This window comes from Prunus avium, chromosome 4 (genome assembly GCF_965620075.1).
Source record: "Prunus avium chromosome 4, drPruAviu1.hap1.1, whole genome shotgun sequence".
In the NCBI taxonomy this organism is placed as follows: Eukaryota; Viridiplantae; Streptophyta; class Magnoliopsida; order Rosales; family Rosaceae; genus Prunus; species Prunus avium.
The window spans coordinates 18,952,748-18,977,566 of NC_142287.1; the positions used below are offsets into that span (position 1 = coordinate 18,952,748).

The 24,819-nt window shown below is 36.4% G+C and overlaps 3 protein-coding genes and 1 long non-coding RNA gene across 4 annotated transcripts in view; 3 read left to right on the top strand and 1 right to left on the bottom strand.

The window, feature by feature from the left end:
* The first annotated feature begins 11,556 nt into the window (after positions 1–11,556).
* On the top strand, positions 11,557–14,911 carry LOC110745509 (receptor-like protein 7). Its single transcript, XM_021945614.2, has one exon. The coding sequence runs from the start codon at positions 11,743–11,745 to the stop codon at positions 14,701–14,703; it is 2,961 nt and encodes a 986-aa protein (XP_021801306.2). The 5' UTR covers positions 11,557–11,742; the 3' UTR covers positions 14,704–14,911.
* Positions 14,912–18,106: 3,195 nt separating this feature from the next.
* Positions 18,107–21,772, top strand: LOC110770509 (meiotic recombination protein SPO11-1-like). The gene is made up of 15 exons (XM_021974658.2): positions 18,107–18,208; positions 18,317–18,416; positions 18,627–18,700; positions 18,896–18,997; positions 19,336–19,409; positions 19,597–19,613; positions 19,922–19,991; positions 20,109–20,145; positions 20,324–20,371; positions 20,472–20,530; positions 20,633–20,664; positions 20,751–20,856; positions 21,052–21,172; positions 21,255–21,318; positions 21,396–21,772. Exons 1-15 carry the CDS (start codon positions 18,142–18,144, stop codon positions 21,520–21,522), a joined length of 1,098 nt encoding a protein of 365 aa, XP_021830350.2. The 5' UTR covers positions 18,107–18,141; the 3' UTR covers positions 21,523–21,772.
* The window catches only part of LOC110771817 (uncharacterized), a 120,069-nt gene continuing 113,977 nt past the window's right edge, over positions 18,728–24,819 (bottom strand). Inside the window, exon 4 of the long non-coding RNA XR_015835247.1 lies at positions 18,728–18,933. This is a non-coding gene — a long non-coding RNA (uncharacterized LOC110771817). The remainder of the gene's footprint in view (positions 18,934–24,819) is intronic.
* LOC110770510 (heavy metal-associated isoprenylated plant protein 42-like) lies at positions 23,322–24,314 on the top strand. The gene is made up of 3 exons (XM_021974659.2): positions 23,322–23,345; positions 23,608–23,683; positions 23,806–24,314. The coding sequence occupies exons 1-3, from the start codon at positions 23,322–23,324 to the stop codon at positions 24,312–24,314; spliced, it is 609 nt and encodes a 202-aa protein (XP_021830351.2).

Genomic DNA, 24,819 nt, shown 5'->3' on the forward strand with positions numbered 1-24,819 from the left:
TTAAAAAATTTGTTATTCACTAAATGGCATCGTTCTAGCATGATATGTTTGAAACCCTCTACGCACTTGCCATTTGTTTCATAATTCTCCAGTTGAGGGACTTGCATGATCCAAAGAATTGTATCAAGCATGAATTAGACTTGTATAACCATATAATGTGAGCTTTGAGCCTTGTGCTTCAATTCATGAGCGTTATACACATATTCCACTTTTCTTGTCATCTGAGTTGTTGTTTGATCTCATTATTCATTGATTTGGTTGAGCACTTAAAGTTACTCATTCTTGTGCAATTTCATTACATGACATTTGAGAAATGATATTAAGGCCCTCTTTGGACCGTTTGTGCCTTTCAAGCTAACCCTATGCATGCTTAAGCATGATTTTCCATTGTTAACCACCTTGAGCCTATATGTATGCCTTTTCTTTCAAGTAACCAGTTATTACTTCTAGCCTTAGCCTGAAAAACAAGAATTTACCTTTCTAAGGAACTCATGAGCTTTAATTTAGATGTGTTTTTCATGCTAAGTTTGGGAAGGGTTATTACTTTCAAAAAAATAAAAAAAAATAAAAAAAATAAAAAAAATAAAAAAAATAAAAAAGAGTACTTCACTAAAAGGGTGAAAGAAAAGAGAAAAGTCGTGGTTAAGTGGCAATGGTTTCAAATTCAATTCCATGTTTCTTGGTTGTTCAAATGGAAGGAAGGAGTGTGAATCGTAATTAGTGGAGGTATAAGGCTTTGTGGTCTATTTGATCACCAAAAAATGAGTGAAAATCTCAAGCGTGATGTTTCAAAGTCTTTTAGCCAACGATTATATGCTCTTACATTTTGAGTTCCTTGGACTTTGTTGTATCCATATCCTTCATTTCTTACTCACCTTGCACCCTTAGCCCCATTACAACCTATAATAAAGACCTAAATTGATCCTAAATGTCATGTAGTTGATTTGCACACATTTTTCAGCTTTTAAGTGTTTAGCATCCTTCTTGAGATCATATTCATGCATGTTTTTCATCTTGCTAATTTTGAGTTAAGTCCCTTATGGTTTAACTCTATTCTCATATTTACTATTGAGTGATGCATTGTAACCCTCTTCCGAGTGATTCATTTGTGAGAGGACAACTTTGGTGAGATTTGAAGTTACATTTGTGCTTGGTATGATTTTTGAAGTTGTGTGAAAACTGAAATTGGAGAATGAGTTTCATTTGGCCATCACACTACTACACTTGAGCATGTTGTGTTCTGAACTTTGCCGCCTTGTGACTAATGTCTAAACTGAGTTTTTCTTGTGAAAACTTTTGAGTCGTTTGCATGAGTCGCTCTCTCCTTGGAAAGTGTTCGGAAAGTTTGTTTCGAGTCTTGTTTTAGTTTCTGTTTTGCTCGAGGACTAGCAAAAGATAAGTTTGGGAAGTTTGTTCGGTTCATTTTTACACATGATTTTTCATGTTATTCTCCCACTATTTTGAGTTAGTTCTTGACATTTTATAGCTTTTTACTTCTTTTTTGTGTTTTAATAGGTTTTACCTTGGTTTGTATGAAAATGAGCTAAAAGTGCATTATTTGATATAAATTCTGTTTTTGTTCATTTTCGTAGGTCAACTTCGTGGCCTTGGATCAGCATGTTCCGGTCCTTGGATGAGGTGATGATCTTCATAAGACTTGTTCCAATGGATGTTAACTACAACATATCCAAATTTGAGCTCCATTGGGCAAGTTTAGCCTATCCAACTGATCGGACAATTGATGCTGGCTCTGGATGTTTGTTTTGGCCCAGTTTTCACCCCCACTTAATAGCATTTTATTTCTACTTGTTACCACACCTTTTGGTAACAATGGATTGCATTTGAGTGGCATTTCCTGAGTCAATTGGAGCCTTGGATTATACCTTAAAACAAGGCTTCATCATTTGCAAGGGGACAATGGGCAAAAGCTTTAGAGAAAGAATAAGTTTTATATTAAAAGTGAGCTGGAAAGAAGGGGCAGAAGTCAAAAGGGATTGCAATCAGATTTGGGGGAGCTTTGCAACGGGAGAGAGGACCACATCATTCCAGAATTGAGGAGCAGATTGGGAGCAAAAAGCTAAGGAAGGAGAACGAGGTGCAGCAAGGAAGAAGAGAGAAGACTTCCACCATTGAAGACTTCAAGCTTTCATCATTTCCAAATCTGTAAACTCTTTCTAGTTATATTTCGAATTTGTGTTTGAAATGATTATGAGGAACTAAACTCCATAGCTAGGGCTTAGGTTGAAGCCCTAAACATGATTACCTTATTGTTTTGATGCTTGAGTGTATGAATTTCTAGATATTGTTGATGAATTCCAATTCACCAAATTAATCTATCCTTGATGTGTGTTTTTCCTTGGTTGGCCATCTTTGAAAGCATGCTTCTTGAGATTGTTGGGATTATGTGTATCTTCATGTTATCCTAAGCAATAAATGGATGAAGTAAGAATCATCCATGTGATTTGGTTTCTTGAATACCTAATGTAAACACCATGCTATTAGGATTCTTGTGATGTTCATATTCTCTTTGAACTTAATGGGTTCTCCTTGTAATTGAATCGAAGTACGAACCATACCTAGGTTCGGTTATGGGGAGGGCACAAGTATTGTAGCACGAACCATGCACTTTACGTATATTAGAGAGAATCAATGCGTCTTGAGCCACGACCCATGGTCTTGATTGCGAACATCTTCATCAACAAGTTTAGAGTTCATCACTTGAGTATCCATGAACATAGGTAGAATTGTTTAGGGTGGATTCCGAAACCCTAGTGTTTGTTACTTGGTACTTTCACATTTTGATAATTCATCTCTGCCATTCTCATTTAAATTCAAAGTCCATTTACTTTCATGCAATAGAATTAGGTCACTTGAACCAAACCAAACCCCCCCCCCCCCCCCCAATGTGTGTGTGAGTTGTGTGTTTGTTACATTGTGTGTCTTGTTTACTGAATTCTGTTTATTTTCGTAACTGTTTTGGACTTTTGGTCCGCGTTGTGTTCTTTCATTTTCTGTGCTGAATCCAACCGTATAAAGAACGTGAATTTTGGACGTACGGTTGGAAAGTTATAGGCAAAACACTGGATAGAGGTCGAAACTGAAAAACAGAGAAAACGAATCTGCCAAAAAACGACCGGTCGCTTTTACCTGACGACCGGTCGCTTTTCACGTCAAAATTTGAGTTTCGACTCTGCCCAAAAACGACCGGTCGCTTCTGCCTCACGACCGGTCGCTTTAGCACTGTTCATAGGTGATAAAGGGGTGATAAAAAGTGATGTTTGTGTTTTTCTTTAGTTTTCTTGTGTTGTTTTATTTCTTTTACACTTCTTTACTCATTTCTAGTTTCCCTCTTTCATTTGTGCATTTGTGGTGTGTTAATTAAGTGTTCTCTTTGTACTCAAATTAGAACTTATAGGAAGCCGACAAGTTCTTCGTGGGATCGACCCCGTACTTACATAATCTATACTTCAATAGATTCGTGCACTTGCGGGTATTTTTAATTGGTTGTTTGCACATTAATTTGTGTCCTTTTAGGAATGCAACAGATGGTTGCTAGGTTTTTTTTTTTTTTTTTCTTTTTAAAATTTTATTTAAACTTAGCACTGTTAAGTTAAAATTAATTAAATGGATGGGTGTAAAAAGTTTAAAAGTGAAGTGTCAAATTTTAAGTCATTAGATTACTGGAATGGCTTAGATGTTGCGAAATGCAGGTAAATACACCGTTTGTAAATGTAGAGACTTGGATCCCAAGAAACTCTAGCATGTTAATGTGAGAGAGTGCATCACAGAAAATGTGAAAAAGATTGAGCTATTCAAAGAAACCGTGGCCGAGAGGTTGTAGTAGCTAGCTTTATATAGGATTTAATTACTATATTATTTAGATTTTATCTAAAGGATTGTTTTAATTTTTATGTTGATGACTTTATTTATTGACTCCGTTCTTTTGTTTAGCCCTAGAGAAAGATAATGGATTTTCATAAATGAAAATTTAAAAGAAAATTTTGTTTATGAATTTGCTCTGAAAGTTCATTTAGAGATTGGACTAAAGGCTTAAGGCCTATGAAATGCTTAAGGGTAGAGACAGAAAGTGAAAACTGTGAAGAATTAATGAGAGCATGAAGAAGGGGGCAAAAGTCAAGAACGCTTTTGATGGTCAATTTATGAATACTCATTCCCGACTTCTTCAATACGCAAATTTGAATCATATTTGGACAACTTGATTAGTACATGTTGCAGGACACCTAACTATGTGAAAAGACAAGCAAAACCGTGGAGAAGAAGATGAGAAGAATTAATGAGAGAGTGAAGAAGGGGGCAAAAGTCATTGGTGACTCCTAGTCAAGAACGATTTTGATGGTCAATTTATGAATACTTGTTCCTGGCTTCTTCAATATGCCAATTTGAATCATATTTGGACCACTTGATTAGTACATGTTGCGGGTAACAAGTGGAACCCAGATTAGCCTATGAAAATTAAGGTGCCCATTTTAACACTCAGAAATGCCTATTTACCAACACCAAAGACGGCCACAAATCAAAGACTTGGTGCAAATCTTTTTCAATTACATGAACGTATTACAAAAAAAAAAAAAAGACAAAAAAAAGAAGAAGAAGCGAGCTAACATTGGTGTGGCAGGCTTTCACCCTCAGTGTCAATTATCAACACTTCAAATTGGTGTAGAAGCTAGCTAATATTGGGACCTACACTGTGACAATGGGACACCCAATCGTTACACCAGCTAGACTTCTATTGTTTCCTTAGTCATGCCGTAACACTTACGAGGCACAATCACGGGCAGAACTACCTTATGGGCTACAGTGGGTTGTAGCCCAGAGATAGGCCTCATCATTTGGCCCGCCGGCTCATGGGCCGATGGAGGCCCGCCCGGCCCATCGAAAAAAAGCCCAGCCCGGCCTATTATGGGCTTTGAGATGGCCCAGCTCGCCTTGGGCCGGGCTAGGCTTGGGCTTGAGTGTTTGAAGCCCGGCCCGCCCACAAAAGCCCGGCTCGTTAGGCCCGCATACATATATAATTATGTATAAATAAGAGTTTAGGATTAGGATTATATCACTTAAATCACATATATAATTTGTTTCATTTCATTTACTTTTCTTTACTCATTCCTAATTTATAATTGGATGATTAGCACATTAATTTAATTTGTGTCAATTATTAATACAACAATTATATATATATAAAAATAAGATGAACAACATATCATACCACCAAATATAATCATGCTTTTCTTGAACACATCACCAAACATTTGCATATTCATTCATACCATCCTTTAAAAAAAATATTTTTTTTATACTCATTGTTTTTTAAAATGATTTCTTAAAACGTATTACGGTCTAATTATGTAATAACCTAAAAAATAATACTTGGTTTTATTATTTTTGTAGAAAATCTTATTAAGTTGTGTGACTTTATTAGGTGTTTTATGAATTTGGTTTGATGTGAAAATATTGGAATTAAGTTAGTTTAATCTCAAATTTGGACTAAAATGCCCTTATGATTAAGTTTATGATTTTTTTCGATTGAAGTAGGCCCATTTTGGCCCTGCCAGACCAGATGGGCTTTCTCAAGCCCGGCCCATGGGTCGGGCTTGGGCTTTGAATTTTCTAAAAAAACCCGGCCCAGCCCGCTATTTTCTCTCTCCTCTTTAAAGCCCGGCCCGACCCGGCCCATTGATGAGCCCTACCCAGAGAGACTTTGAGATTAAATAATTACTACATCTCTAGACCACAATTATCATATTAAGGATTACACACTTTTCACTGTCCTGTTGTTTACGCAAACACTCATTCTTTTATTATTATTATTTTTTGGTCAAGGTAATTCATTCCATAAATATGAAAGGGATTACACAGTCAGAAAAAGAAAAAGAAAAACAAGCCCAACACTGATAGGTACAAGGCCTTAGCCCAACAGAAATAAAAAACCCTAAAACAAACATCTAGCCCAAAACCAAAACAAAGGAAGAACCCTAGATCTGAGAAGCTACAGCCGCCACTGCCGCCTTGCCGTGCCGCCGTCGCAAATCCACAACCGCCAAAGATGGGTAACCAGTAACCAGACAAACCAATGCTTAGAACGGAGAATGGTGGTGGACAAACCACCCATGCAAAGAGTGCTACCATAATCCTAGAAGCTAGTGCAAAGAGCACTTTTGAAGCATCCTCATCCATGGAGCCGAGGAGCAGTGGCTGGTGGTTGAGATCTCGGGTCGGGACACAGCCAGAGGGAATATGTGGAGGACACCGTAATAGAGAAGGGGCAAGGAATGTAGAATCCAAGAAGTAGAAATCCCAAAACCTAATATGAAAGTGATATAAAAATAAACGTTATCTATGCGACTGAGACGACCAAAATTTGATGTATCAAGGGCTGAAATTTGGTAAACTTCAACGTAGTGAAATGAAAATTACCCTTGATTTTATAACACATAATGTATTTTCATAAATAAAAAAATTAAAAGAATTTTTTTTCTTTTGGCACAATACTATCTTAGAAAGCATATTTTGATTTTAAATGTAATAGCTAATTTATACAATGGGCATTCTTAGGATGCAGTCCTTTTTGATGTTTTGAATCCAAATTGCGAATACAAAGCGGCATGCAATGCTTTCATGAAGTAAAAGTTGGTCCCTTTTCTTTTTTTCCTTTATGAATTTTCTCTGAAAGCTTATTCAGAGATTGGAATAAAGGCAAGGCATACCAAATGCTGAAGGGTAGAGACAAAAAGTGAAAAGACAAGCAAAACCGTGCAAAAAGCAGATGAGAAGAATGAAGGAGAGAGCGTGAAGAAGGGGGCAAAAGTCATTGGTAAGCCAAGAACGATTTTGATGGTCAATTTTTGCATACTCTTTCCTTGCGTGTTCAATACACTAGAATAATTGGTGAACAGAAATTCGAATCATATTTGGACCTCTTGCACACTTTTGACCAAAAAAGGAAAAAAAAAAAAAAAAAACCTCTTGCACACAATAGTGATAAACATTTCATGTGCAAGTTAATGTTAAAGTTGTTCCATCTTTTCCTACAATGAAACGTTGGTACCTTCTTTTTTTTCTTTCTTTTTTTTTGTTTATGAATTTTCTCTGAAAGTTCATTCACATATTGGACTAAAATACTAAGGCCTACCAAATGCTTAAGGGTAGGGGCAAACAGTAGAAAGACAACCAAAGCCGTACAGAAGCACATGAGAAGAAAGAATGTAAAGGAGGAGGTAAAATAAAAGTATAGTTCTATTTTACAATTGTTAATTGACGTATATAATAGTTGATTCCTATATTATTTGTGATTACACAATTCTTAATAGTAATTAGCTATTTGTTTTCTCAGTTGCTAATTACAATAATATGCGTGTTCTAATTTCTTCTTTTTCATCTTAATATGATTTCTTTTGTTAATGCATTTGATAATTGTATTTTCTTATAGTCCCGTTTGGGATTGCTTTTTTTGGCCAAAAACCTGCTTCACTTTAAAGTTAAGCAGTTTAAGGTGTTTGGTAAAAAGAAAATATCCCGATTATTTTAAAAGCAATGGCCTTTTGACAGCAGCTTTTAAAAGCAGATTCTGGGTTGCTTTTCAAAGCTGCTTTCAAAAGAAGCAGATATGAACATTTAATGAATTTTTTTAATTCCCAAAATACCATCATTCATTTTAAAAAATGACACCACCCCCACTTTCACATCCAACTCCACCACTTGCACCACCACATTCACTACCTCCACAACCACCACCACCACATCCTCTTCCTCCTCATCCTCCACCACCACCACCACAACCACCACCTCCACCACCACCTCCTCCTTCACCTCCACCTCCACCTCCACAACGACCACCACCACAACCACCACCTCCTCCAAAACCTCCAAATCCACCACCACCTCCACAACCAACATCACCACCACCACCACATCCTCCTCCTCATCCTCCTCCACCACCACCTCATCCATCACCTCCACCACCACCTCCTCCTCCTCCACCACCACCTCCACAACCACCATCCCCTCCACCACCAACTCCACCTTCATTACCACCACCACCTCCACAACCGCCATCCCCACCACCACCAACTCCACCTTCATCACCACCACCACCTCCACTCCATCACTACAACTACCACCACATGATTAATACATAACACTTTTAACATCATGTCTATTTTAGTCATTATTCACAGTTACAACAATTTTATATTTAAATTTACCAAACGCTTTTACATTGCTTTTTGTACTAACAGCACTTTAAAAATATTGTTTACCAAACATGGAGCTGCTTTACTTTACAACTAATTATTTTCAAAGCACAGCAGAAGCAACTTTTTTTAAAAGTGACAGCAATCCCAAACTAGGCCTTAGTGGTGCGATAAGCAATTCTCTTCTTGCAACTTCTCTGGACTAGTTTGATGACTCCGTCAATGTTTTATTAATATGTTCCATTTCATTTGCTTGCATTTTTAATAAATTTGCTTAAAGTTTCTCTTTTGTTGGTTTTGGTAAGAAACAAACCCTAAAAAAGATAGGAAAGACACCACTAATGAGACGTAGAATTATCAAGCCAAGGAAAACTATTTAATAAATAAACCATATAAATAGTTTTCAGTTTTTTTTTTTTTTTTTTGGATCTTCTTCGTGCCTTCCACTTGCTTTGTTGCTTAAAATTAAATAAAATGTGTTGACTGCACATCTGAGCCTAGTAGTATAATATTTTGTATGGCAAATGAAGGTTACAAAATAGGAGGGCTATTTAAGTTAAATTGATGACACACAGAAGGTAATTCTGAAAACCCTAGCAAAAAGCTCACGCCTTTTTTTCTCTCTCCCTCTGTCACGGTTCCACACTGTCACCCCCACTCCCAGCATCCGCACCTCCTCGTCTCCATGGAGAGGAAAACTCCATCCTTTCAGTTAAATTCGCATATCCTTTAGACTATTTTACTAACTTAGGCATCGGATACCCTTTGGCCAACACCAAACCAATGTTCTTCGATTAACAGCCATTATTTTGCAAGGTTCGAGAAAGAAGACGATCGAGAGAAAAGAGGATCATCGGCGAATAACTAGAAGATATTTGCACAAACAAAGAGGTTGTGAAAAGCACATCATTCATAGAAAGACACAAAAATCTGCAACAGCATCACTCTTTTGTTGTCAACAAGGGGGTGTAAATTTGTCCATTCCATTACGTTTAGAATTTTGGTTTTATATATATTTTAAGAAAATTGTTGAATTAGATTTAAGGAGGTAACTATAACAATTAATTAAATATCTACCAAATGAGGTAATGAAATTAATGTAACATTAACATGTTTTAGTGTCGTAATTGCTTCTTCAAACTTAATAATGATACATGTTTAGGAATTTGGTAGCTGATGAATGGAAGGCACAAGGAAACTCTAGCATGTTAATGTGAGAGAGTGCATCAAAGAAAATGTGAAAGAGTGAGCAAGATTCAAAGAAAATGTGAAAGAGTGAGCAAGATTCAAAGAAAATGTGGCCGAGAGGTTGTAGTAGCTAGCTTTATATAGGATTTAATTACAATATTATTTAGATTTTATCTAAAGGATTATTTCATTTTTATGTTGATGACTTTATTTATTAACTCCCTTCTTTTCTTTAGCCCTTTAGAAAGATGATGTATTTTCATAAATGAAAATTTAAAAGAAACTTTTGTTTATGAATTTGCTCTGAAAGTTCATAAGAGATTGGACTAAAGGCCTAAGGCCTATCAAATGCTTAAGGGTGGAGACAGAAAGTGAAAAGACAAGCAAAACCGTGAAGAATTAATGAGAGCGTGAAGAACGGGGCAAAAGTCAAGAACGATTTTGATGGTCAATTTATGAATACTCATTCCTGGCTTCTTCAATACGCAAATTCGAATCATATTTGGACAACTTGATTAAAATAAAAACGATTTTGATGGTCAATTATGAATCCAAATTAGCAAGCCAATGAAAATTAAGGTGCCCATTTTAACAAGCAGAAATGCCTACGTACGTACCAAGACGAAAGACTACCAAATATCAAAGACTTGGGGCAAATTTTTTCCAATTAGATGAATAGACGTAGGCTTTCACCCTCAATAATGTCAATTATCAACAATTCAAATTGGTGTAGCAGCTAACAATGGGACCTACACCTGCGTGACAATGGTGCTCTGTTTATCTAAAGAAAGATAAACTACTATTCATTAAGCTTCATATAAATATCAACATTTTCTAAGGGTAACATTTTGAGGAATCTTGACCTTAATGGAAATCAGTTGGAAGGGCCGTTACCACTATCTTGCGCAATTTGGCTTAAATGCTAAATGGTCGCTGTGTTTTAGCCCGTTAGCTAATGTAATCCAATCTATTAAACTTCTATTAAAATATTAATAAAAATAAAAATATTTAAATTCAATTTTAAAAAGTAAATAATTAAGAAATAAAAATAAGATTTAAAAGCTAAAATAAATAAAAATAATTAATCTCAACCGCAACAACCTTCTCTCTTCTCTCTTTCCCCCGCAACAACCCACCTTAGCTACTTTCCCCAAGCCGCAGCCACATCCAAATTTCGCTTGATTTTCGAAGACAAGAAGATAATGGCGTACATTGCTGCTTGATTTTTCATAAAAATGACTTATGCCAATCATCATTTACATTTACATTTGTGTATTCTTGGTCTTGTTATTCTTGGGGGTTGCACCTGTTAGTTCAGTATGGTACTTTTTCGTTGAGTTTATAACCATGCCAGACAAGAGGAAAACGGAAGCCATGTTACGTAGATGCTACTTACAAAGAGAAGTGCCAGAGTGGAGGTAAGACTCTGTTAGTTTTCTTATTTCATCCATCATGTGACTGGATTAAGGAACATGAAGTAGTTGATGGGATTGAATTCAGCAAAAGAATAGTAAGTTTTCAAAAGTTCATAATTATTTTAGTCAGGTATAATATGGTATTGATGATTATGCATATATATATTAGATACACTTTTAAAAAATAATAATAATAAATTTGCGTAGGCAGAAAGAAGTCGGAAATACCAATTTTCGTCAAAAAAGTGTGTTTTCGAGGGCAACTGGCCATCGGAAGGTGTCGGAAAAGCGTTCATAGGAAAAGGTGAATTATGATTAAATTGCTAGTAACCATCACATAATATAAGATAAAAGACAAAATGAAAATAAGCAAAGAAGAAGAAAACAGTAAGCAATTTGAAATTAAGGTACCGGTATAGAACACCGATCCCAGTACGAGCTTTATATAATGAAGTTGCAATATGTTTTTTATTACTATATAGGAACTAGCTTTATAATATTTAGATTTTATCTAAAGGATTTGTTTAACTTTTATGTTGATGACTTTATTTATCTAAAGAAAATGTGAAAAAGATTGAGCAAGACCATTTGAACACGCAGAAATTGGACAACTTTTGACTAGTAGAAGTTGGAGGTAACACGTGGAAACCATTTGAACACGCAGAAATTATACCTACTAAGACCAAATACCAAATCAACGCCTTGGTTGCCAAATTTTCCACAAGATTTTCCACAAACTTAAGTACTTGCCATCTTAGCACTGTGGAAACTTTAAATGCAGGACAACCTTATGCCACATCTACTAGACTCATATCGTGACATTATAGATAAATCACTGTTGCCCAAACTTGTTATAAATATCAACATCTACAGGACAGAGTTGCTCACAAAATTATTTAGAAGAATATATACTTTTAGATTTTGAAGGAAAGATGGGTTGGTTGTGCCTCCTCTTCCTGCTCTTTACTACTTTTCAATTCAACTCTACTTGTTCATCATCATCTAACTCTTCCTCTTCTCTTTCTTCAAGGCATTTATGCCATCCCCACGACAGCTCTGCTTTGCTTCAATTCAAAAACTCCTTTTCTATTGATACCTCCTCTCATGAAGTTGAATCACTTAATGGACCAACTCTTTATTCTAACAGTACAATTACTTGGCAGAAAGGCAAGGATTGTTGCACGTGGAGTGGAATCACTTGTGAAAAGATGACTGGTCATGTGATCGGTCTCAACCTTCATTTTGGTGGGCTTCAAGGTAATATCCATTCCAATAGCAGCTTATTCTCTCTTGGCCATCTCAAGAGGCTAGACCTCTCTAGAAATGATTTCAGAGGTTCCCCAATTTCGTCCAAATTTGGTGGCTTTGTAAGTATGACTCACCTTGACCTCTATAACTCCAATTTCAGTGGCCCAATCCCTTCCGAAATTTCCCACCTTTCCAACTTGGTTTCACTCAATCTCTCGCAATATTCATTGAGACTAGATACTCTTAATTTTAACAGAATTGTTCAAAACCTAACCAATCTTAAGGAGCTTCAACTGTACGGTGTTGACATGTCTTCAGTTGTACCTGATTCCTTCAAGAATCTCTCTTCTTCTCTGACAGCTCTTAGACTCGTTTATTGCCACTTGCAAGGAAAATTCCCAGAAAGCATTTTCCACCGACCAAACCTTCGAGTACTAAGCTTAGGCTTCAACAATAACCTCACAGGTTCTCTCCCCAATTCTAACTGGAGCAGTCCACTCGAAACCTTGAAGCTCTCTCAAACTAGAATTTCAGTAGATTGGCATCATCTAACAAGAAATTTCAAGTCTTTGAGAGCTTTGTATCTCAGCAATTGCAGTTTTGTAGGATCATATCTTGCATTTGTTGGTAACCTCACACAAATCATGGAGTTGGACCTCTCATCTAACAGTTTTGGTGGCCAAATCCCATGGTCGTTATTTTTAAACATTGAGAGCCTCGTTTACTTGGATCTTGGTGGCAACAATTATGTCGGTCAGTTTCCAGAAGTTGATAGCAACTCGACATCGATCTCTTCTTTATATGATTTTTCAAAACAACAACTGGTGGGTCCTATTCCTCAACACTTAACCTTCCTCTATTTATATGGGAACCAACTCAACGGAACAATACCATCTTGGTTAGGTAGTTTGCCATCATTGGAGGGGTTAGACCTCGGAAGTAACCAATTCAGCGGTAATATCATTGAGTTCCAATCTCATTCTTTGAAAAGCCTTTATTTAGATGATAACAAACTGCATGGCCTGATTCCGAGATCAATCTTTGAACTTGAGAACCTTCGAAACCTTTATCTATCATCCAATAACTTGAGTGGCACTGTGGAGTTTGAAAAGTTCTCAAAACTCCAAAGTCTTTATTCGCTTTATCTTTCCTCTAACCATCTATCCTTGAGTTTCAACCATTTGAGTAACAACAGCTGGCCTCAACTTTCGACCCTAGCTTTGTCGTCTTGCAACATAAGTGAGTTCCCATACTTTCTAAGAGCCTCACCAAACTTGGACTGGTTAAACCTTTCCCACAACCGAATTCAAGGCGAAGTTCCCAAATGGTTTTGGGATGTCGCAAAAGATTCGTTGTATTATTTGGATCTTTCTCACAACTTTTTGACAGGCACTGCACGACACCTTCGGTGGAAAAACCTTGGATATCTCAACCTTCACAACAATTCTCTCCAAGGAGAGCTTCCAATTCCATCACCTTCCACATTTTTCTTTTCCATATCAAACAACCAATTGACTGGAGAGATGCCTCCAACCATTTGCAGCTTGACTTCGCTTGTAGTCCTTGATTTGTCTAACAATAAATTGAGAGGCAAAATTCATCAATGCATAGGGAACTTCAGCCAGAGCCTCTCTGTTTTGGATCTACGGAATAATAAATTTCATGGCGTGATTCCTGGGACATTTTCTAAGGGAAACATTTTGAGAAATCTTGATCTTAATGGAAATCAGTTGGAAGGGTCGTTGCCGCCAACTTTGCTCACATGTCGAGAGTTGGAAGTTCTAGACCTTGGAAACAACAAAATTCAAGGCACATTCCCAAATTGGCTAGAATCTCTTCCGAAGTTGCAGGTTCTTATCTTGAGGTCTAACAAATTCTATGGTGAAATAGGCATTCCGGAAACTAAGTTTCCATTCCAAAAATTGCGTATCATGGACCTCTCCTACAATCGGTTTAGCGGTCTCTTGCCAACAAAATATTTTGAACATTTGACGGCCATGATAAACTCGCAAGAACATGAACTGAAATATATGGGAGAGGGCTACTATCAGGATACTGTGGTAGTGACAATTAAAGGCTTCGAAATTGAAATGGTGAAGATTCAAACTTTCTTCACAACTATTGATTTCTCAAACAACACTTTCAGAGGAGAGATTTCAAAAGTAATCGGTAAGCTTAAATTATTGAAGGGGCTGAACTTTTCTCATAATGAGCTTACAAGTACAATTCCACCATCATTTGGCGATATGTGCAATCTTGAATGGTTAGATCTGTCTTCAAACAGACTTTTTGGTGATATTCCGGAGCAATTGGTAAATTTGACATCACTTGAAAAGTTCAACGTTTCAAAAAATCGACTTGTGGGGCCCATACCTCATGGTAAGCAATTTGATACATTTGACTATGATTCATATAGTGGAAATGTAGGATTGTGTGGAATTCCACTAGCAAAAACATGCGGTCCACATCAATCACCGCCATCATCATTCCAACAAGATGGTGATTTGGAGCACGAGAATGGATTTGATTGGAAGGTAGTGTTGATGGGGTATGCATCTGGGGTGGTAATTGGAATATCAGTGGGATATCTTGTACTCTCTAACAGAACACCCGGTTGGCTTGTGAAAGTGGTTGGCATAAAGTGATGGCGTAGAATTGTGAAAATCACATAGCGACGTGCTTGAAGAAACCATTCCAAAAGTTTATCTATTTTCATACATGTATATCATTTCTTATGAATATTGTATTATGTCAAAGTACCAATAAATATGCATGAATTTGAAAAGAGGATCCTCTTTACTTTTGTTAATGTAGAGTAATTGCCCGTGCATCTTGTAATTTGTCAAACACAACTGACAAATCAATTCAATCAGTACATGCAATTTGCCTCAACTATGTTATATACTCCTATAAATCTTCTCATTCCAAAAAATACAAGGAAATAAAAAGAATTAAATCACTAAATAGCATGCATAATTAAGTAATATTTGCCCACAAAATTGAGAAACTGGAGCGGGCCCTGTTGGAGGAACTGGAGCTTCTTGCTCTTGGATGACAAAGGCTCCTCCTTTTTGTCCAGCTTGGATCTCTGCTGGCCCAGGCGCTTCAGCTATCTGTGCAATAAGGGGATCTCTAAAGATCTTAGTTTGAAAGTCCAAGCCTCTCAACTATGTTTGATCTGTGTGCGACGTGTACTACACGTCGGGCCACAACATGTGGATGAGGCACCGTCATTAATACACCAACACACGCTTTTTCTTAAGAATTTTTTTATATTAGAAATGCTCCTTGAATTTGAATCCATCAATATGATGGTTAATTTTTTTTTTTCCACATATCAAATTGGTGTCGGTCATTGCATTTCATCAAAATTTTCGTTAAAGCTTGTTGTTTGTCATTATGTAACAACCTTTTTTTTTTTTTTTCAAAGGACTTTTCATCATAATATATCTCATTCACTTACTCATCATTTGCTCAACAAAGTCATTTGTTCTCTATTTAGAATTTCACACTGGACTTCCATCAAGAAGAATAAATACTTCCATCAAGAAGAATAAATGACTTTGTTGAGTAAAAGACGTGAGCTTTAATCTTATGGGTGGATAAGGTTGGTCAGTCACATTCTCTTTATGGAATCCAATTGCTACAATTAGCATTTCTTCAATTAGCTCATATTTTCCCAATTTACAGCTGCTACTGATTCTAGGGCATGTTTACTTACATTGAATAGGGGAAGTCATGATTCGAGTAATTGAAGAATTTGAGAATAAGGAATTGGAATCGAATCAACTTCTCCATTACGAATTCATTATTCCCTTATTCTTAAGTTCCTCCATTTCTTGAAAGTAAACATGCCATTAGTTTCTACGCCAGAACCAAGTATAAAAGGCCCAAGTTTGACAAACACATAAGTTCTAGAAGCTCTATTCCTTAGCAAAAGGATCTAAACTGACCCAACCCACAAGCAAGGTATAAATACCCAGAAATCATTTTAAAAGAATCTCCATTAACGCAAGAATTATGGAGGGAAAGCACTCAAGATGGAGCTCACAGCCTCGGCCTTGCGATTTGCTAAGAAAAATCAGAGGTCCTCGTCAATTTATATATTTTAAACCAATTCGAAATCAATTTCTTCAAGTAGACGCTAATTTATAGTTTCTCATTCATTTTGTTGTTAAATTTTTTTGGATCGCAGAATTTACTCGAGCTATAGTTGAAGATCTTAGCAATGGACGGTCTCCGGAAATTCTCCTCGATCGCTTCAGAAATTACTGAAAATGATTTCTGAAATATCTCTCCATGTATATGTAGATAAACTTGGATTATGATAAATGTTGAATCATATTTGGCAAGCAATTTGATACATTTGAAAATGATTCATATAGTGGAAATACAGGATTGTGTGGATTGCCACTTTCTAAAACATGTGGTCCGCATCAATCACCGTCATCATCATTCCAACAAGATGGTGATTTGGAGCACGAGAATGGATTTGATTGGAAGGCAGTGTTGATGGGGTATGCATCTGGGGTGGTAATTGGAATATCAGTGGGATATCTTGTACTCTCTAACAGAACACCCGATTGGCTTGTGAAAGTGGTTGGCATAAAGTGATGGCGTAGAATTGTGAAAATCACTTAGCGGCGTGCTTGAAGAAACCATTCCAAAAGTTTATCTATTTTCATACATGTATATCATTTCTTATGAATATTGTATTATGTCAAAGTACCAATAAATATGCATGAATTCGAAAAGAGGATCCTCTTTACTTTTGTTAAAGTAGAGTAATTGCCCGTGCATCTTGTAATTTGTCAAACACAACTGACAAATCAATTCAATCAGTACACGCAATTTGCCTCAACTATGTTATATACTCCTATAAATCTTCTCATTCCAAAAAATACAAGGAAATGAAAAGAATTAAATCACTAAATAGCATGCATAATTAAGTAATATTTGCCCACAAAATTGAGAAACTGGAGCGGGCCCTGCTGGAGGAACTGGAGCTTCCTACTCTTGGATGACTAAGGCTCCTCCCTTTTGTCCAGCCTAGATCTCTGCTGATCCAGGCACTCCAGCTATCTGTGCAATAAGGGGATCTCTGAAGATCTCAGTCTGAAAGTCCAAGCCTCTCAGCTGTGTTTGATCCGTGTGCGACGTGTACTACACGTCGGGCCACAACATGTGGACGAGGCACCGTCATTAATACACCAACACACGCTTTTTCTTAAGAATTTTTTTATATCAGAATTGCTCCTTGAATTTAAATCCATCAATATGATGGTTAATTTTTTTTTTTTCCACATATCAAATTGGTGTCGGTCATTGCATTTCATCAAAATTTTCGTTAAAGCTTGTTGTTTGTCATTATGTAACAAGCTTTTTTTTTTTTTTTTCAAAGGACTTTTCATCATAATATAACTCATTCACTCACTCATCATTTACTCAACAAAGTCATCTATTCTCTATTTAGAATTTCACACTGGACTTCCATCAAGAAGAATAAATGACTTTGTTGAGTAAAAGACGTGAACTTTAATCTTATGGAAAGCTCTTATGGGTGGATAAGGTTGGTCGGTCACATTCTCTTTATTGAATCCAATTGCTACCATTAGCATTTGTTCAATTAGCTCATATTTTCCCAATTTACAGCTGCTACTGATTCTAGGGCATGTTTACTTACATTGAATAGGGGAAGTCATGATTCGAGTAATTGAAGAATTTGAGAATAAGGAATTGGAATCGAAACTTCTCCCCCTAGTTGATATGATTCCTCGTTTGGAAGGTATTTGATTACGAATTTTACCGTAGAATAAGTAATTGGAATGATTCGATACCCATTAGGAATTCATTATTCCCTTATTCTTAAGTTCCTCCATTTCTAAGTTCCTCCATTTCTTGAAAGTAAACATGCTATTAATTTCTACACCAGGACCAAGTATAAAAGGCCCAAGTTTGACAAACACATAAGTTCTATAAGGTCTATTATTCCTTAGCAAGCGGATCTAAATTGACCCGGCCCACAAGCAAGCCTATAAATACCCAGAAATCATTTTAAAAGAATCTCCATTAACGCAAGAATTATGGAGGGAAAGCACTCAAGATGGAGCTCACAGCCTCGGCCTTGCGATTTGCTAAGAAAAATCAGAGGTCCTCGTCAATTTATATATTTTAAACCAATTCGAAATAAATTTCTTCAAGTAGACGCTAATTTATAGTTTCTCATTCATTTTTTTGTTAAATTTTTTTGGAGCGCAGAATTTACTCGAGCTATAGTTGAAGATCTCAGCAATGGACGGTCTCCGGAGATTCTCCTCGATCGCTTCAGAAATTACTGCACGAAGCCCGATTCGAATTGGTTAAATGCTAAGCTTACTTTCTCGATTTTAGTTGATCGTTCAGATTTTCCTGGTTTTTCTCAGCAACCAAACAAGCACCACAGAGTTCTTAATATGTTCAGTATTCTTTTTTTCTTTGGGTGCGATATTCCGGGAAAATTAATAATAATTTCGTAGATTGGGTAGTAATTACTAATTAGTTATCCAAACTGGTACATTGTGATGTGCAGCGATTGTAGCTCTGATTTGCCAATTTTGAAGGAGACTCTCACACTTCGAAGGGAAAGCCATTTGCGTAGATTGGGTAGCTCTGATTTTGTTTTTCGTTTTTTAACAATACACAGACTACTTTTTCAGAATGAGCTGAAATAAGTGTTCATCTTCCATTTTTGATTGGCAACCTAAGGACATAACAGACAATTGAACTCTATCATAAATGTACAAGAGATTTATGTAATGTACGAATTACTGCTTACCCGGTTCGCCAAATCTGTTTCAGATGTTTTGCTTAGGGTTCTAGTAATTGTTCAGCAACTTCTGCAAGAAAACAGACATGGGTCTAAGAGAGATATATATTACATGCACCCTTCTGTATTTTCAGGTGAATCTGAGTTATTTTTCATTTCCAATGTCAAAGAATAAATCCTTAGTATATGGGCTGTAATGTAAGATATAGTTTGTTATAAGACCTTGAACTTGGATTATGATAAATGTTGTTCTTCTTTGTACATGAATTTAACCTACGTAAAAATGCATTGTATTTTTCAAATTATCATGGGCATAGAAATTGAGGCCTTCTGATTTGTGGTAAGATAATATGAGAACATGGTATATTTGTTTAGATGTGATATTTTCTAATTGGAAATTCTTGATGCATTATGTCCATGGTCTCTCCTCTCCAAGTCATTAGTAATATTCTCTGCTTAATTTACAATGCAGATCAGTCAATTGTAGACCGTGCGATCAATGACATATGCATCCTTATGCAGTGTAGTCGCCACAATCTGAACGTGGTGGGTACTCTTAGATCGGCCTTATCAAATTTATAGCTATTTATGTATAGTAATGTGCTCCAACGTGTTGTGTATGATTAGTAATAGTAGTAGTAGACTCTTGAAATTGCCACATGAGCTTCTAATAATTTTATAAGGCCGCATACAGCATTTGGGGTATTTACTTCATGTTGCCTCCTTTTGGCAGGTGTCTGTAGGAAAAGGGTATGCATGAAAATTTCGCTTGATTTTCGAAGACAAGAGGATAATGGCATACATTGCTGCTTGATTTTTCATAAAAATGACTTATGCCAATCATCATTTACATTTACATTTGTGTATTCTTGGTCTGTTGAATACATTGTTAATCTTGGGGGTTGCACCTGTTAGTTCAGTATGGTTCAACTTTCCTTACAATGTTGGTAAAATTGTTTAAAGGTTTAAGGTACTTTTTCGTTGAGTTGATATCACTATGATCATGGTTTAAGTATTGTCAACTTATACTGATAATTAATGTTTTTATCTCATTATAGGTTGGTAATGGGCTGGTTAAGGTTCTCAGAAGCTGGAAACATGTTTGATTGCATAAATAGACCAAACACTGTAAGAATGGAACCTGTTTTTTAAAATTTTTTAAAAACAATGATTTGATGACATCTTCTGCATAATCATATTTCTATTGTGACTGAACTTAAACATCTGCATCTGGTTCACATACAGGCCTTTCCTGTTCCCATTCATGTTGAAGAGGTCAAAGGTATTCAGATGATTAACTAAGAGAGAATAATTAAAATATTAAAATTTTCATGTTTAAAATCAATGGATATTCAAATTCGATAATGTAAACTTTACAAGTTCATTGGTAATTAGATAATCAACCCTAAGTGTCATTTGAAGTCGAAAAACATGCTCAAATCATTAATTCTAACCTGCAGATATTGTTAGTGTAGCGAAATACATACTTGTTGTGGAGAAAGAATCAGGTAATTACTCTTTTTGTTAGCAACCCTGGTGCTTTAGCTGGATATCATTTGATTTTGATGTGTGTTTCTATGAACAAACCATTATTCGTATTCTGTATAGTTTTTCAACGATTGGCAAATGACCAGTTCTGCAACACAAACCACTGCATCGTTATCACTGTAAGCATACACCCTTGTTTTTGGCCAAATAACTCTCATTGATCCTTGAAACAGCATTTATTAAACTTTTTTGTTGGTGTGCTATTTTTGTTTTCTTCACAGGGACGTGGATATCCTGATATTTCCACAAGAAGGTAACAGAGTGCCTTGCCTTATCTGTTTGCACTTTCTTTTCCCTTTTGTCTATATACTTTACATACTTTTCATTTATGTTTGCCAGGTTTTTGGGGCTTCTTGTTGATACTTTGCATCTCCCTACCTATTGCTTGGTAGACTGTGATCCGTACAGTTTTGACATCCTGTCCACATATCGGTTTGGTTCTATGGTTAGGCTTCCAGATCACTCTATGAACTTGTTATCTGTAGTTTACAAACTTAAATAACATGTGAACTACCTAGGAAGATTGCAAATATTGAGGATTGAGAACTGCTGAATAAGTCAATTCTTTTGTAGACTGCTCATATTGTGTAATGTAACTAAAGTTACAATCCAATTTTAACCCACTCTTTTGTGATGTAAGCAACTGGCCTATGATGCAAAATTTCTACGGGTCCCAGAGATACTCTGGCTTGGAGGCTTCCCTTTGGACTCGGAGAAGTACCTACTTCCACAACAGTGTCTCCTTCCCTTGACAGCACAAGGTGAGGGATATGGTGCTTTATTTACATTTGCATTACTATGTCTTTTAGTAACATTTAATAAGGTTCCTTATAACCATGCCAGACAAGAGGAAAACAGAAGCCATGTTACGTAGATGCTACTTACAAAGAGAAGTGCCAAGGTGGAGGTAAGAGACTGTAAGCTTTCTTATTTCATCCATCATGTGACTGGATTAAGTAACATGAAGTAGTTTTGTTCTTTTAGATTGGAACTACAATTGATGCTGGAAAGAGGAGTGAAATTTGAGTTAGAAGCATTGTCTGTGCATGAACTTAACTTTTTGTCGGCGGTGTACATACCATCTAAAATTCAAGGTGGAGTCTACATCTAACATCTTCTACATCTGTACTTGTTACCTTGTGGGAGAAATTTTTTTTAGGATTTCTGCAAAGCATAATCAACATTTTCATTGCAAAACCATTGTTTAGGGGAGAGAATTTGATTAAATGTCAGTTAATCGCATCCGAATCTCTGTTTTTCCTTTTTTTTCCCCCCTCTTTCTCTTACTCGGTGTGGCGCAGAAATGGGGGACATCCAGAGACTAACTGTCATGTTGAATGTTGACCCTGCAGAATTGTGACGCATTGTCTTTGATGTGATGAAATCTGAGGACCATGAGTTTTATTAGATATTACTTATTAAACTTGAATTAACTTTAAAAAAAATGTCAAAGTGATAATTAATTCACGAAAATTCAATTTATTCCAAAAAATAAAGAAGGAGGCTAAATCGCTTCTGCCCAAACTTTCAAATTTTCCTTTACAGAGGTGGGTAGTGATGTGCACTTGGGCCAACCATTCCTAACTCATGTACTAAGCAAGATTTTCAACCGTAATGGTCCTTAAACTTATACCCGAGTCAATTTAGTCCTCAATTTTTATTTTGGAGTTAATTTGGTCATCAAACTCTTTCAGTTGTGTTAATTGAGTTTTTCTGTCACATTCGGTCATTTTGACCGTCTATTTGAGAGTTAAAACCATCAATTTGAAAACTCATCTCCTCCTCTCTCCACTCAGACCCCTTCTCTCCCAGCTCGATCTGGTTCCATCTATTGGCTTCTGCTGTGATACCGCAAAACGAGAAATCTCGTACAACATGGAATTTGTGTAGAGCCACGGCTTTGCTACGGCTCGGGTGCTTGCACCACCTTCTTCCAATCTCATGGTCCTGTTCCTGCTCCCCTTGCCTTGGGCCTGCTAGGATTGTGGTTGGCTTATGGTGGCTGATTTGTGGTGGATTTGTATTTATTTCGAACTTGTTGCTTTGTTCACTGGGCTCCTTTGCCCCTTTTATTTCAGCTTGGTTTGTCTTTTTTAAGTTTGTTTTATCTGGTGATATCATCATCTGGGACAACCTCTTTGTTCCTGCTTACCTGATATTGCAGATTAGTTTAGTTTCTCTGGCTTCCTTACTGGGTTGCCCTGCTTGTTGTACTGTTCCCTCCCCGTTTTGGGTGAGGCTTTGAAATGAAGTTCATCTTCTGACCAAAAAAAAAAAAAAAAAAAAACCTCCCATCACCCATGGCCATACTTCGCGTTCGAGACCAAATTGAAATTCGGGTACAAATTCATGGAACATTGCGATATAATTATATATATAAAAAACCATTAAGAAATTACAATACCTTTTTTCAGGAAAAATAGAAGTGAAATTACTTTTTGGTATTTCCTCGATATTTATCTTCTTTTTAATTAATTTGACTTTTGTCTTGCTTTCATAATTGCCTAGATAAAGAGAGATTCTCTTATAAGCATGAAGAAAGTGAGCATAGCTGGAATTTGTGACGAATTTACAAAGACAACTGTCCTATATTGACACTTATATTTTCTGAATCAAAATTAAGAAGTAAAAGTCGAAAATAAAATTAATGTAACTTATATTTGGGAATTCGTCCACCATTACGTGCCTTTTCCTCTTCTGCAAGGTTTATGGAAACAGTAATTTCACAACTGGACATAATATTGCGAATGTGACAGCCAAAATACAACTACAAAATATACAAATACTAGTAATTATCTCAACGAAAATTAATTTATAAATGATGACACAGAAAAAAGTCAAGGGTCTATATGAACCTTTCAAGCAAACCTGCAAGAACCCATTGCAGAAATTTTATCAGAATTTACTCTCATGGATTCTTCCATTGCACAAATGGTTAGACTAGAATCCTTACAATACTTTGTTTTTATTTATTTGATACGGTGAGTACAAGCGATGGGGGAGGGGGTTTACACAAATATCCATTGGGTGTCTGGTTTCGAACCTCTTCCCACATGGATGGATTTGGAAGAGCTCAACCAACTGAGCTATACCCTCTGGCTGTTTTTATTTACTTTTAATCATAGTGGTGGTTATAAATTTTATTCCTGGTATATCTCATGGTATTTGATATAATTTTTTTTTCATTCTTTTGCAGACTTGTGTTCTGAAATTGAACATCAAATGTAAAGCATGCAAGACAAAGATCTATGATGTCTTGCAGAACATCTATGGTATTTTCCGTTTTGCGTCTCTCTTTTTTTTTTCTTTCTAGAAAATAAATGGTTTTGCTACTGCATATCTTTTATTTTTATTAAGGATTTGTTACTTATTTATTTTTATTTTTGAAATTTAGGTGTCTATAAAATTGACATAGATGCAGAGCAAGGAACAGTGAAAGTTTCAGGGAAAGTAAATCCAAGTACACTTCTAATGGTGCTCGATGGGTCAGGGAAACATGCAGAGCTAAAAAGTCTTACGTTTGATGGTGAGGTCAAGGAGGGCTACGATTATTTTGGACAAGATGGATATGGACATGAACATGAACATGAACATGGATATGGATATGGATATAACCCTTATGCGGTGCCACCTTATTATCCATGTCCACCATTTGGAGGGTTTGATTATTATGATCCAAGTCGTCTCATAATGATGCCATCGTCGCCATTGCAGCCGCCACCGTTACAATTACCATCAACATCGCCGTCAGTTCCACAGCAATCTCAGCCACTACAATTACAATCACAATCACAATCATCGCCACCACAACCACCAGCACTTCCGCCGGCCGGTAATGCTACAAAGAGGGTGGCCAAATCAGAGGCCAGCTCCTGTAAAAAGTCTATATGCGTTATCATGTAAGGTGCTGGAATAAGTCTAGGTTGGTATAGGGCTCAATGTCTATTAATTAGCAAAGTGTTTTCTTGGTGATGACATGCGCATTATGTAAATTCTCAATTTGAAGTTTGTGTTTATTTCCTTTAACTTTCATGTTAGAAGGATTTTTGTCTAAAGTTGTGAATTTTGTTCATCAAATTAATATGACAGTGTTTCATTCATTCAACTCTAAGTGCACTTTGAACTTTAACATGTATACTGCTAATTAATTGGTCAACGAATTTGATGGCTCTATGTAGCAAACGATGAGCATAGAAATAATCTTCACTTGGATCTCTACTCATGATTACTAGGTCACTTGGGTATCAATTAAGGGCCAAAAGGGTCAATCAAATATAATTTTCTTTCATTAGTGCTTTTGGGGGCAATGTGTTTGATAAAATGCCTCAATACGAGATATTGCATTTAACCCGCATGAGGACACAGAGCTACTTCATCTTGCCACTATGTAGAGTTTTAAGAAATTGAT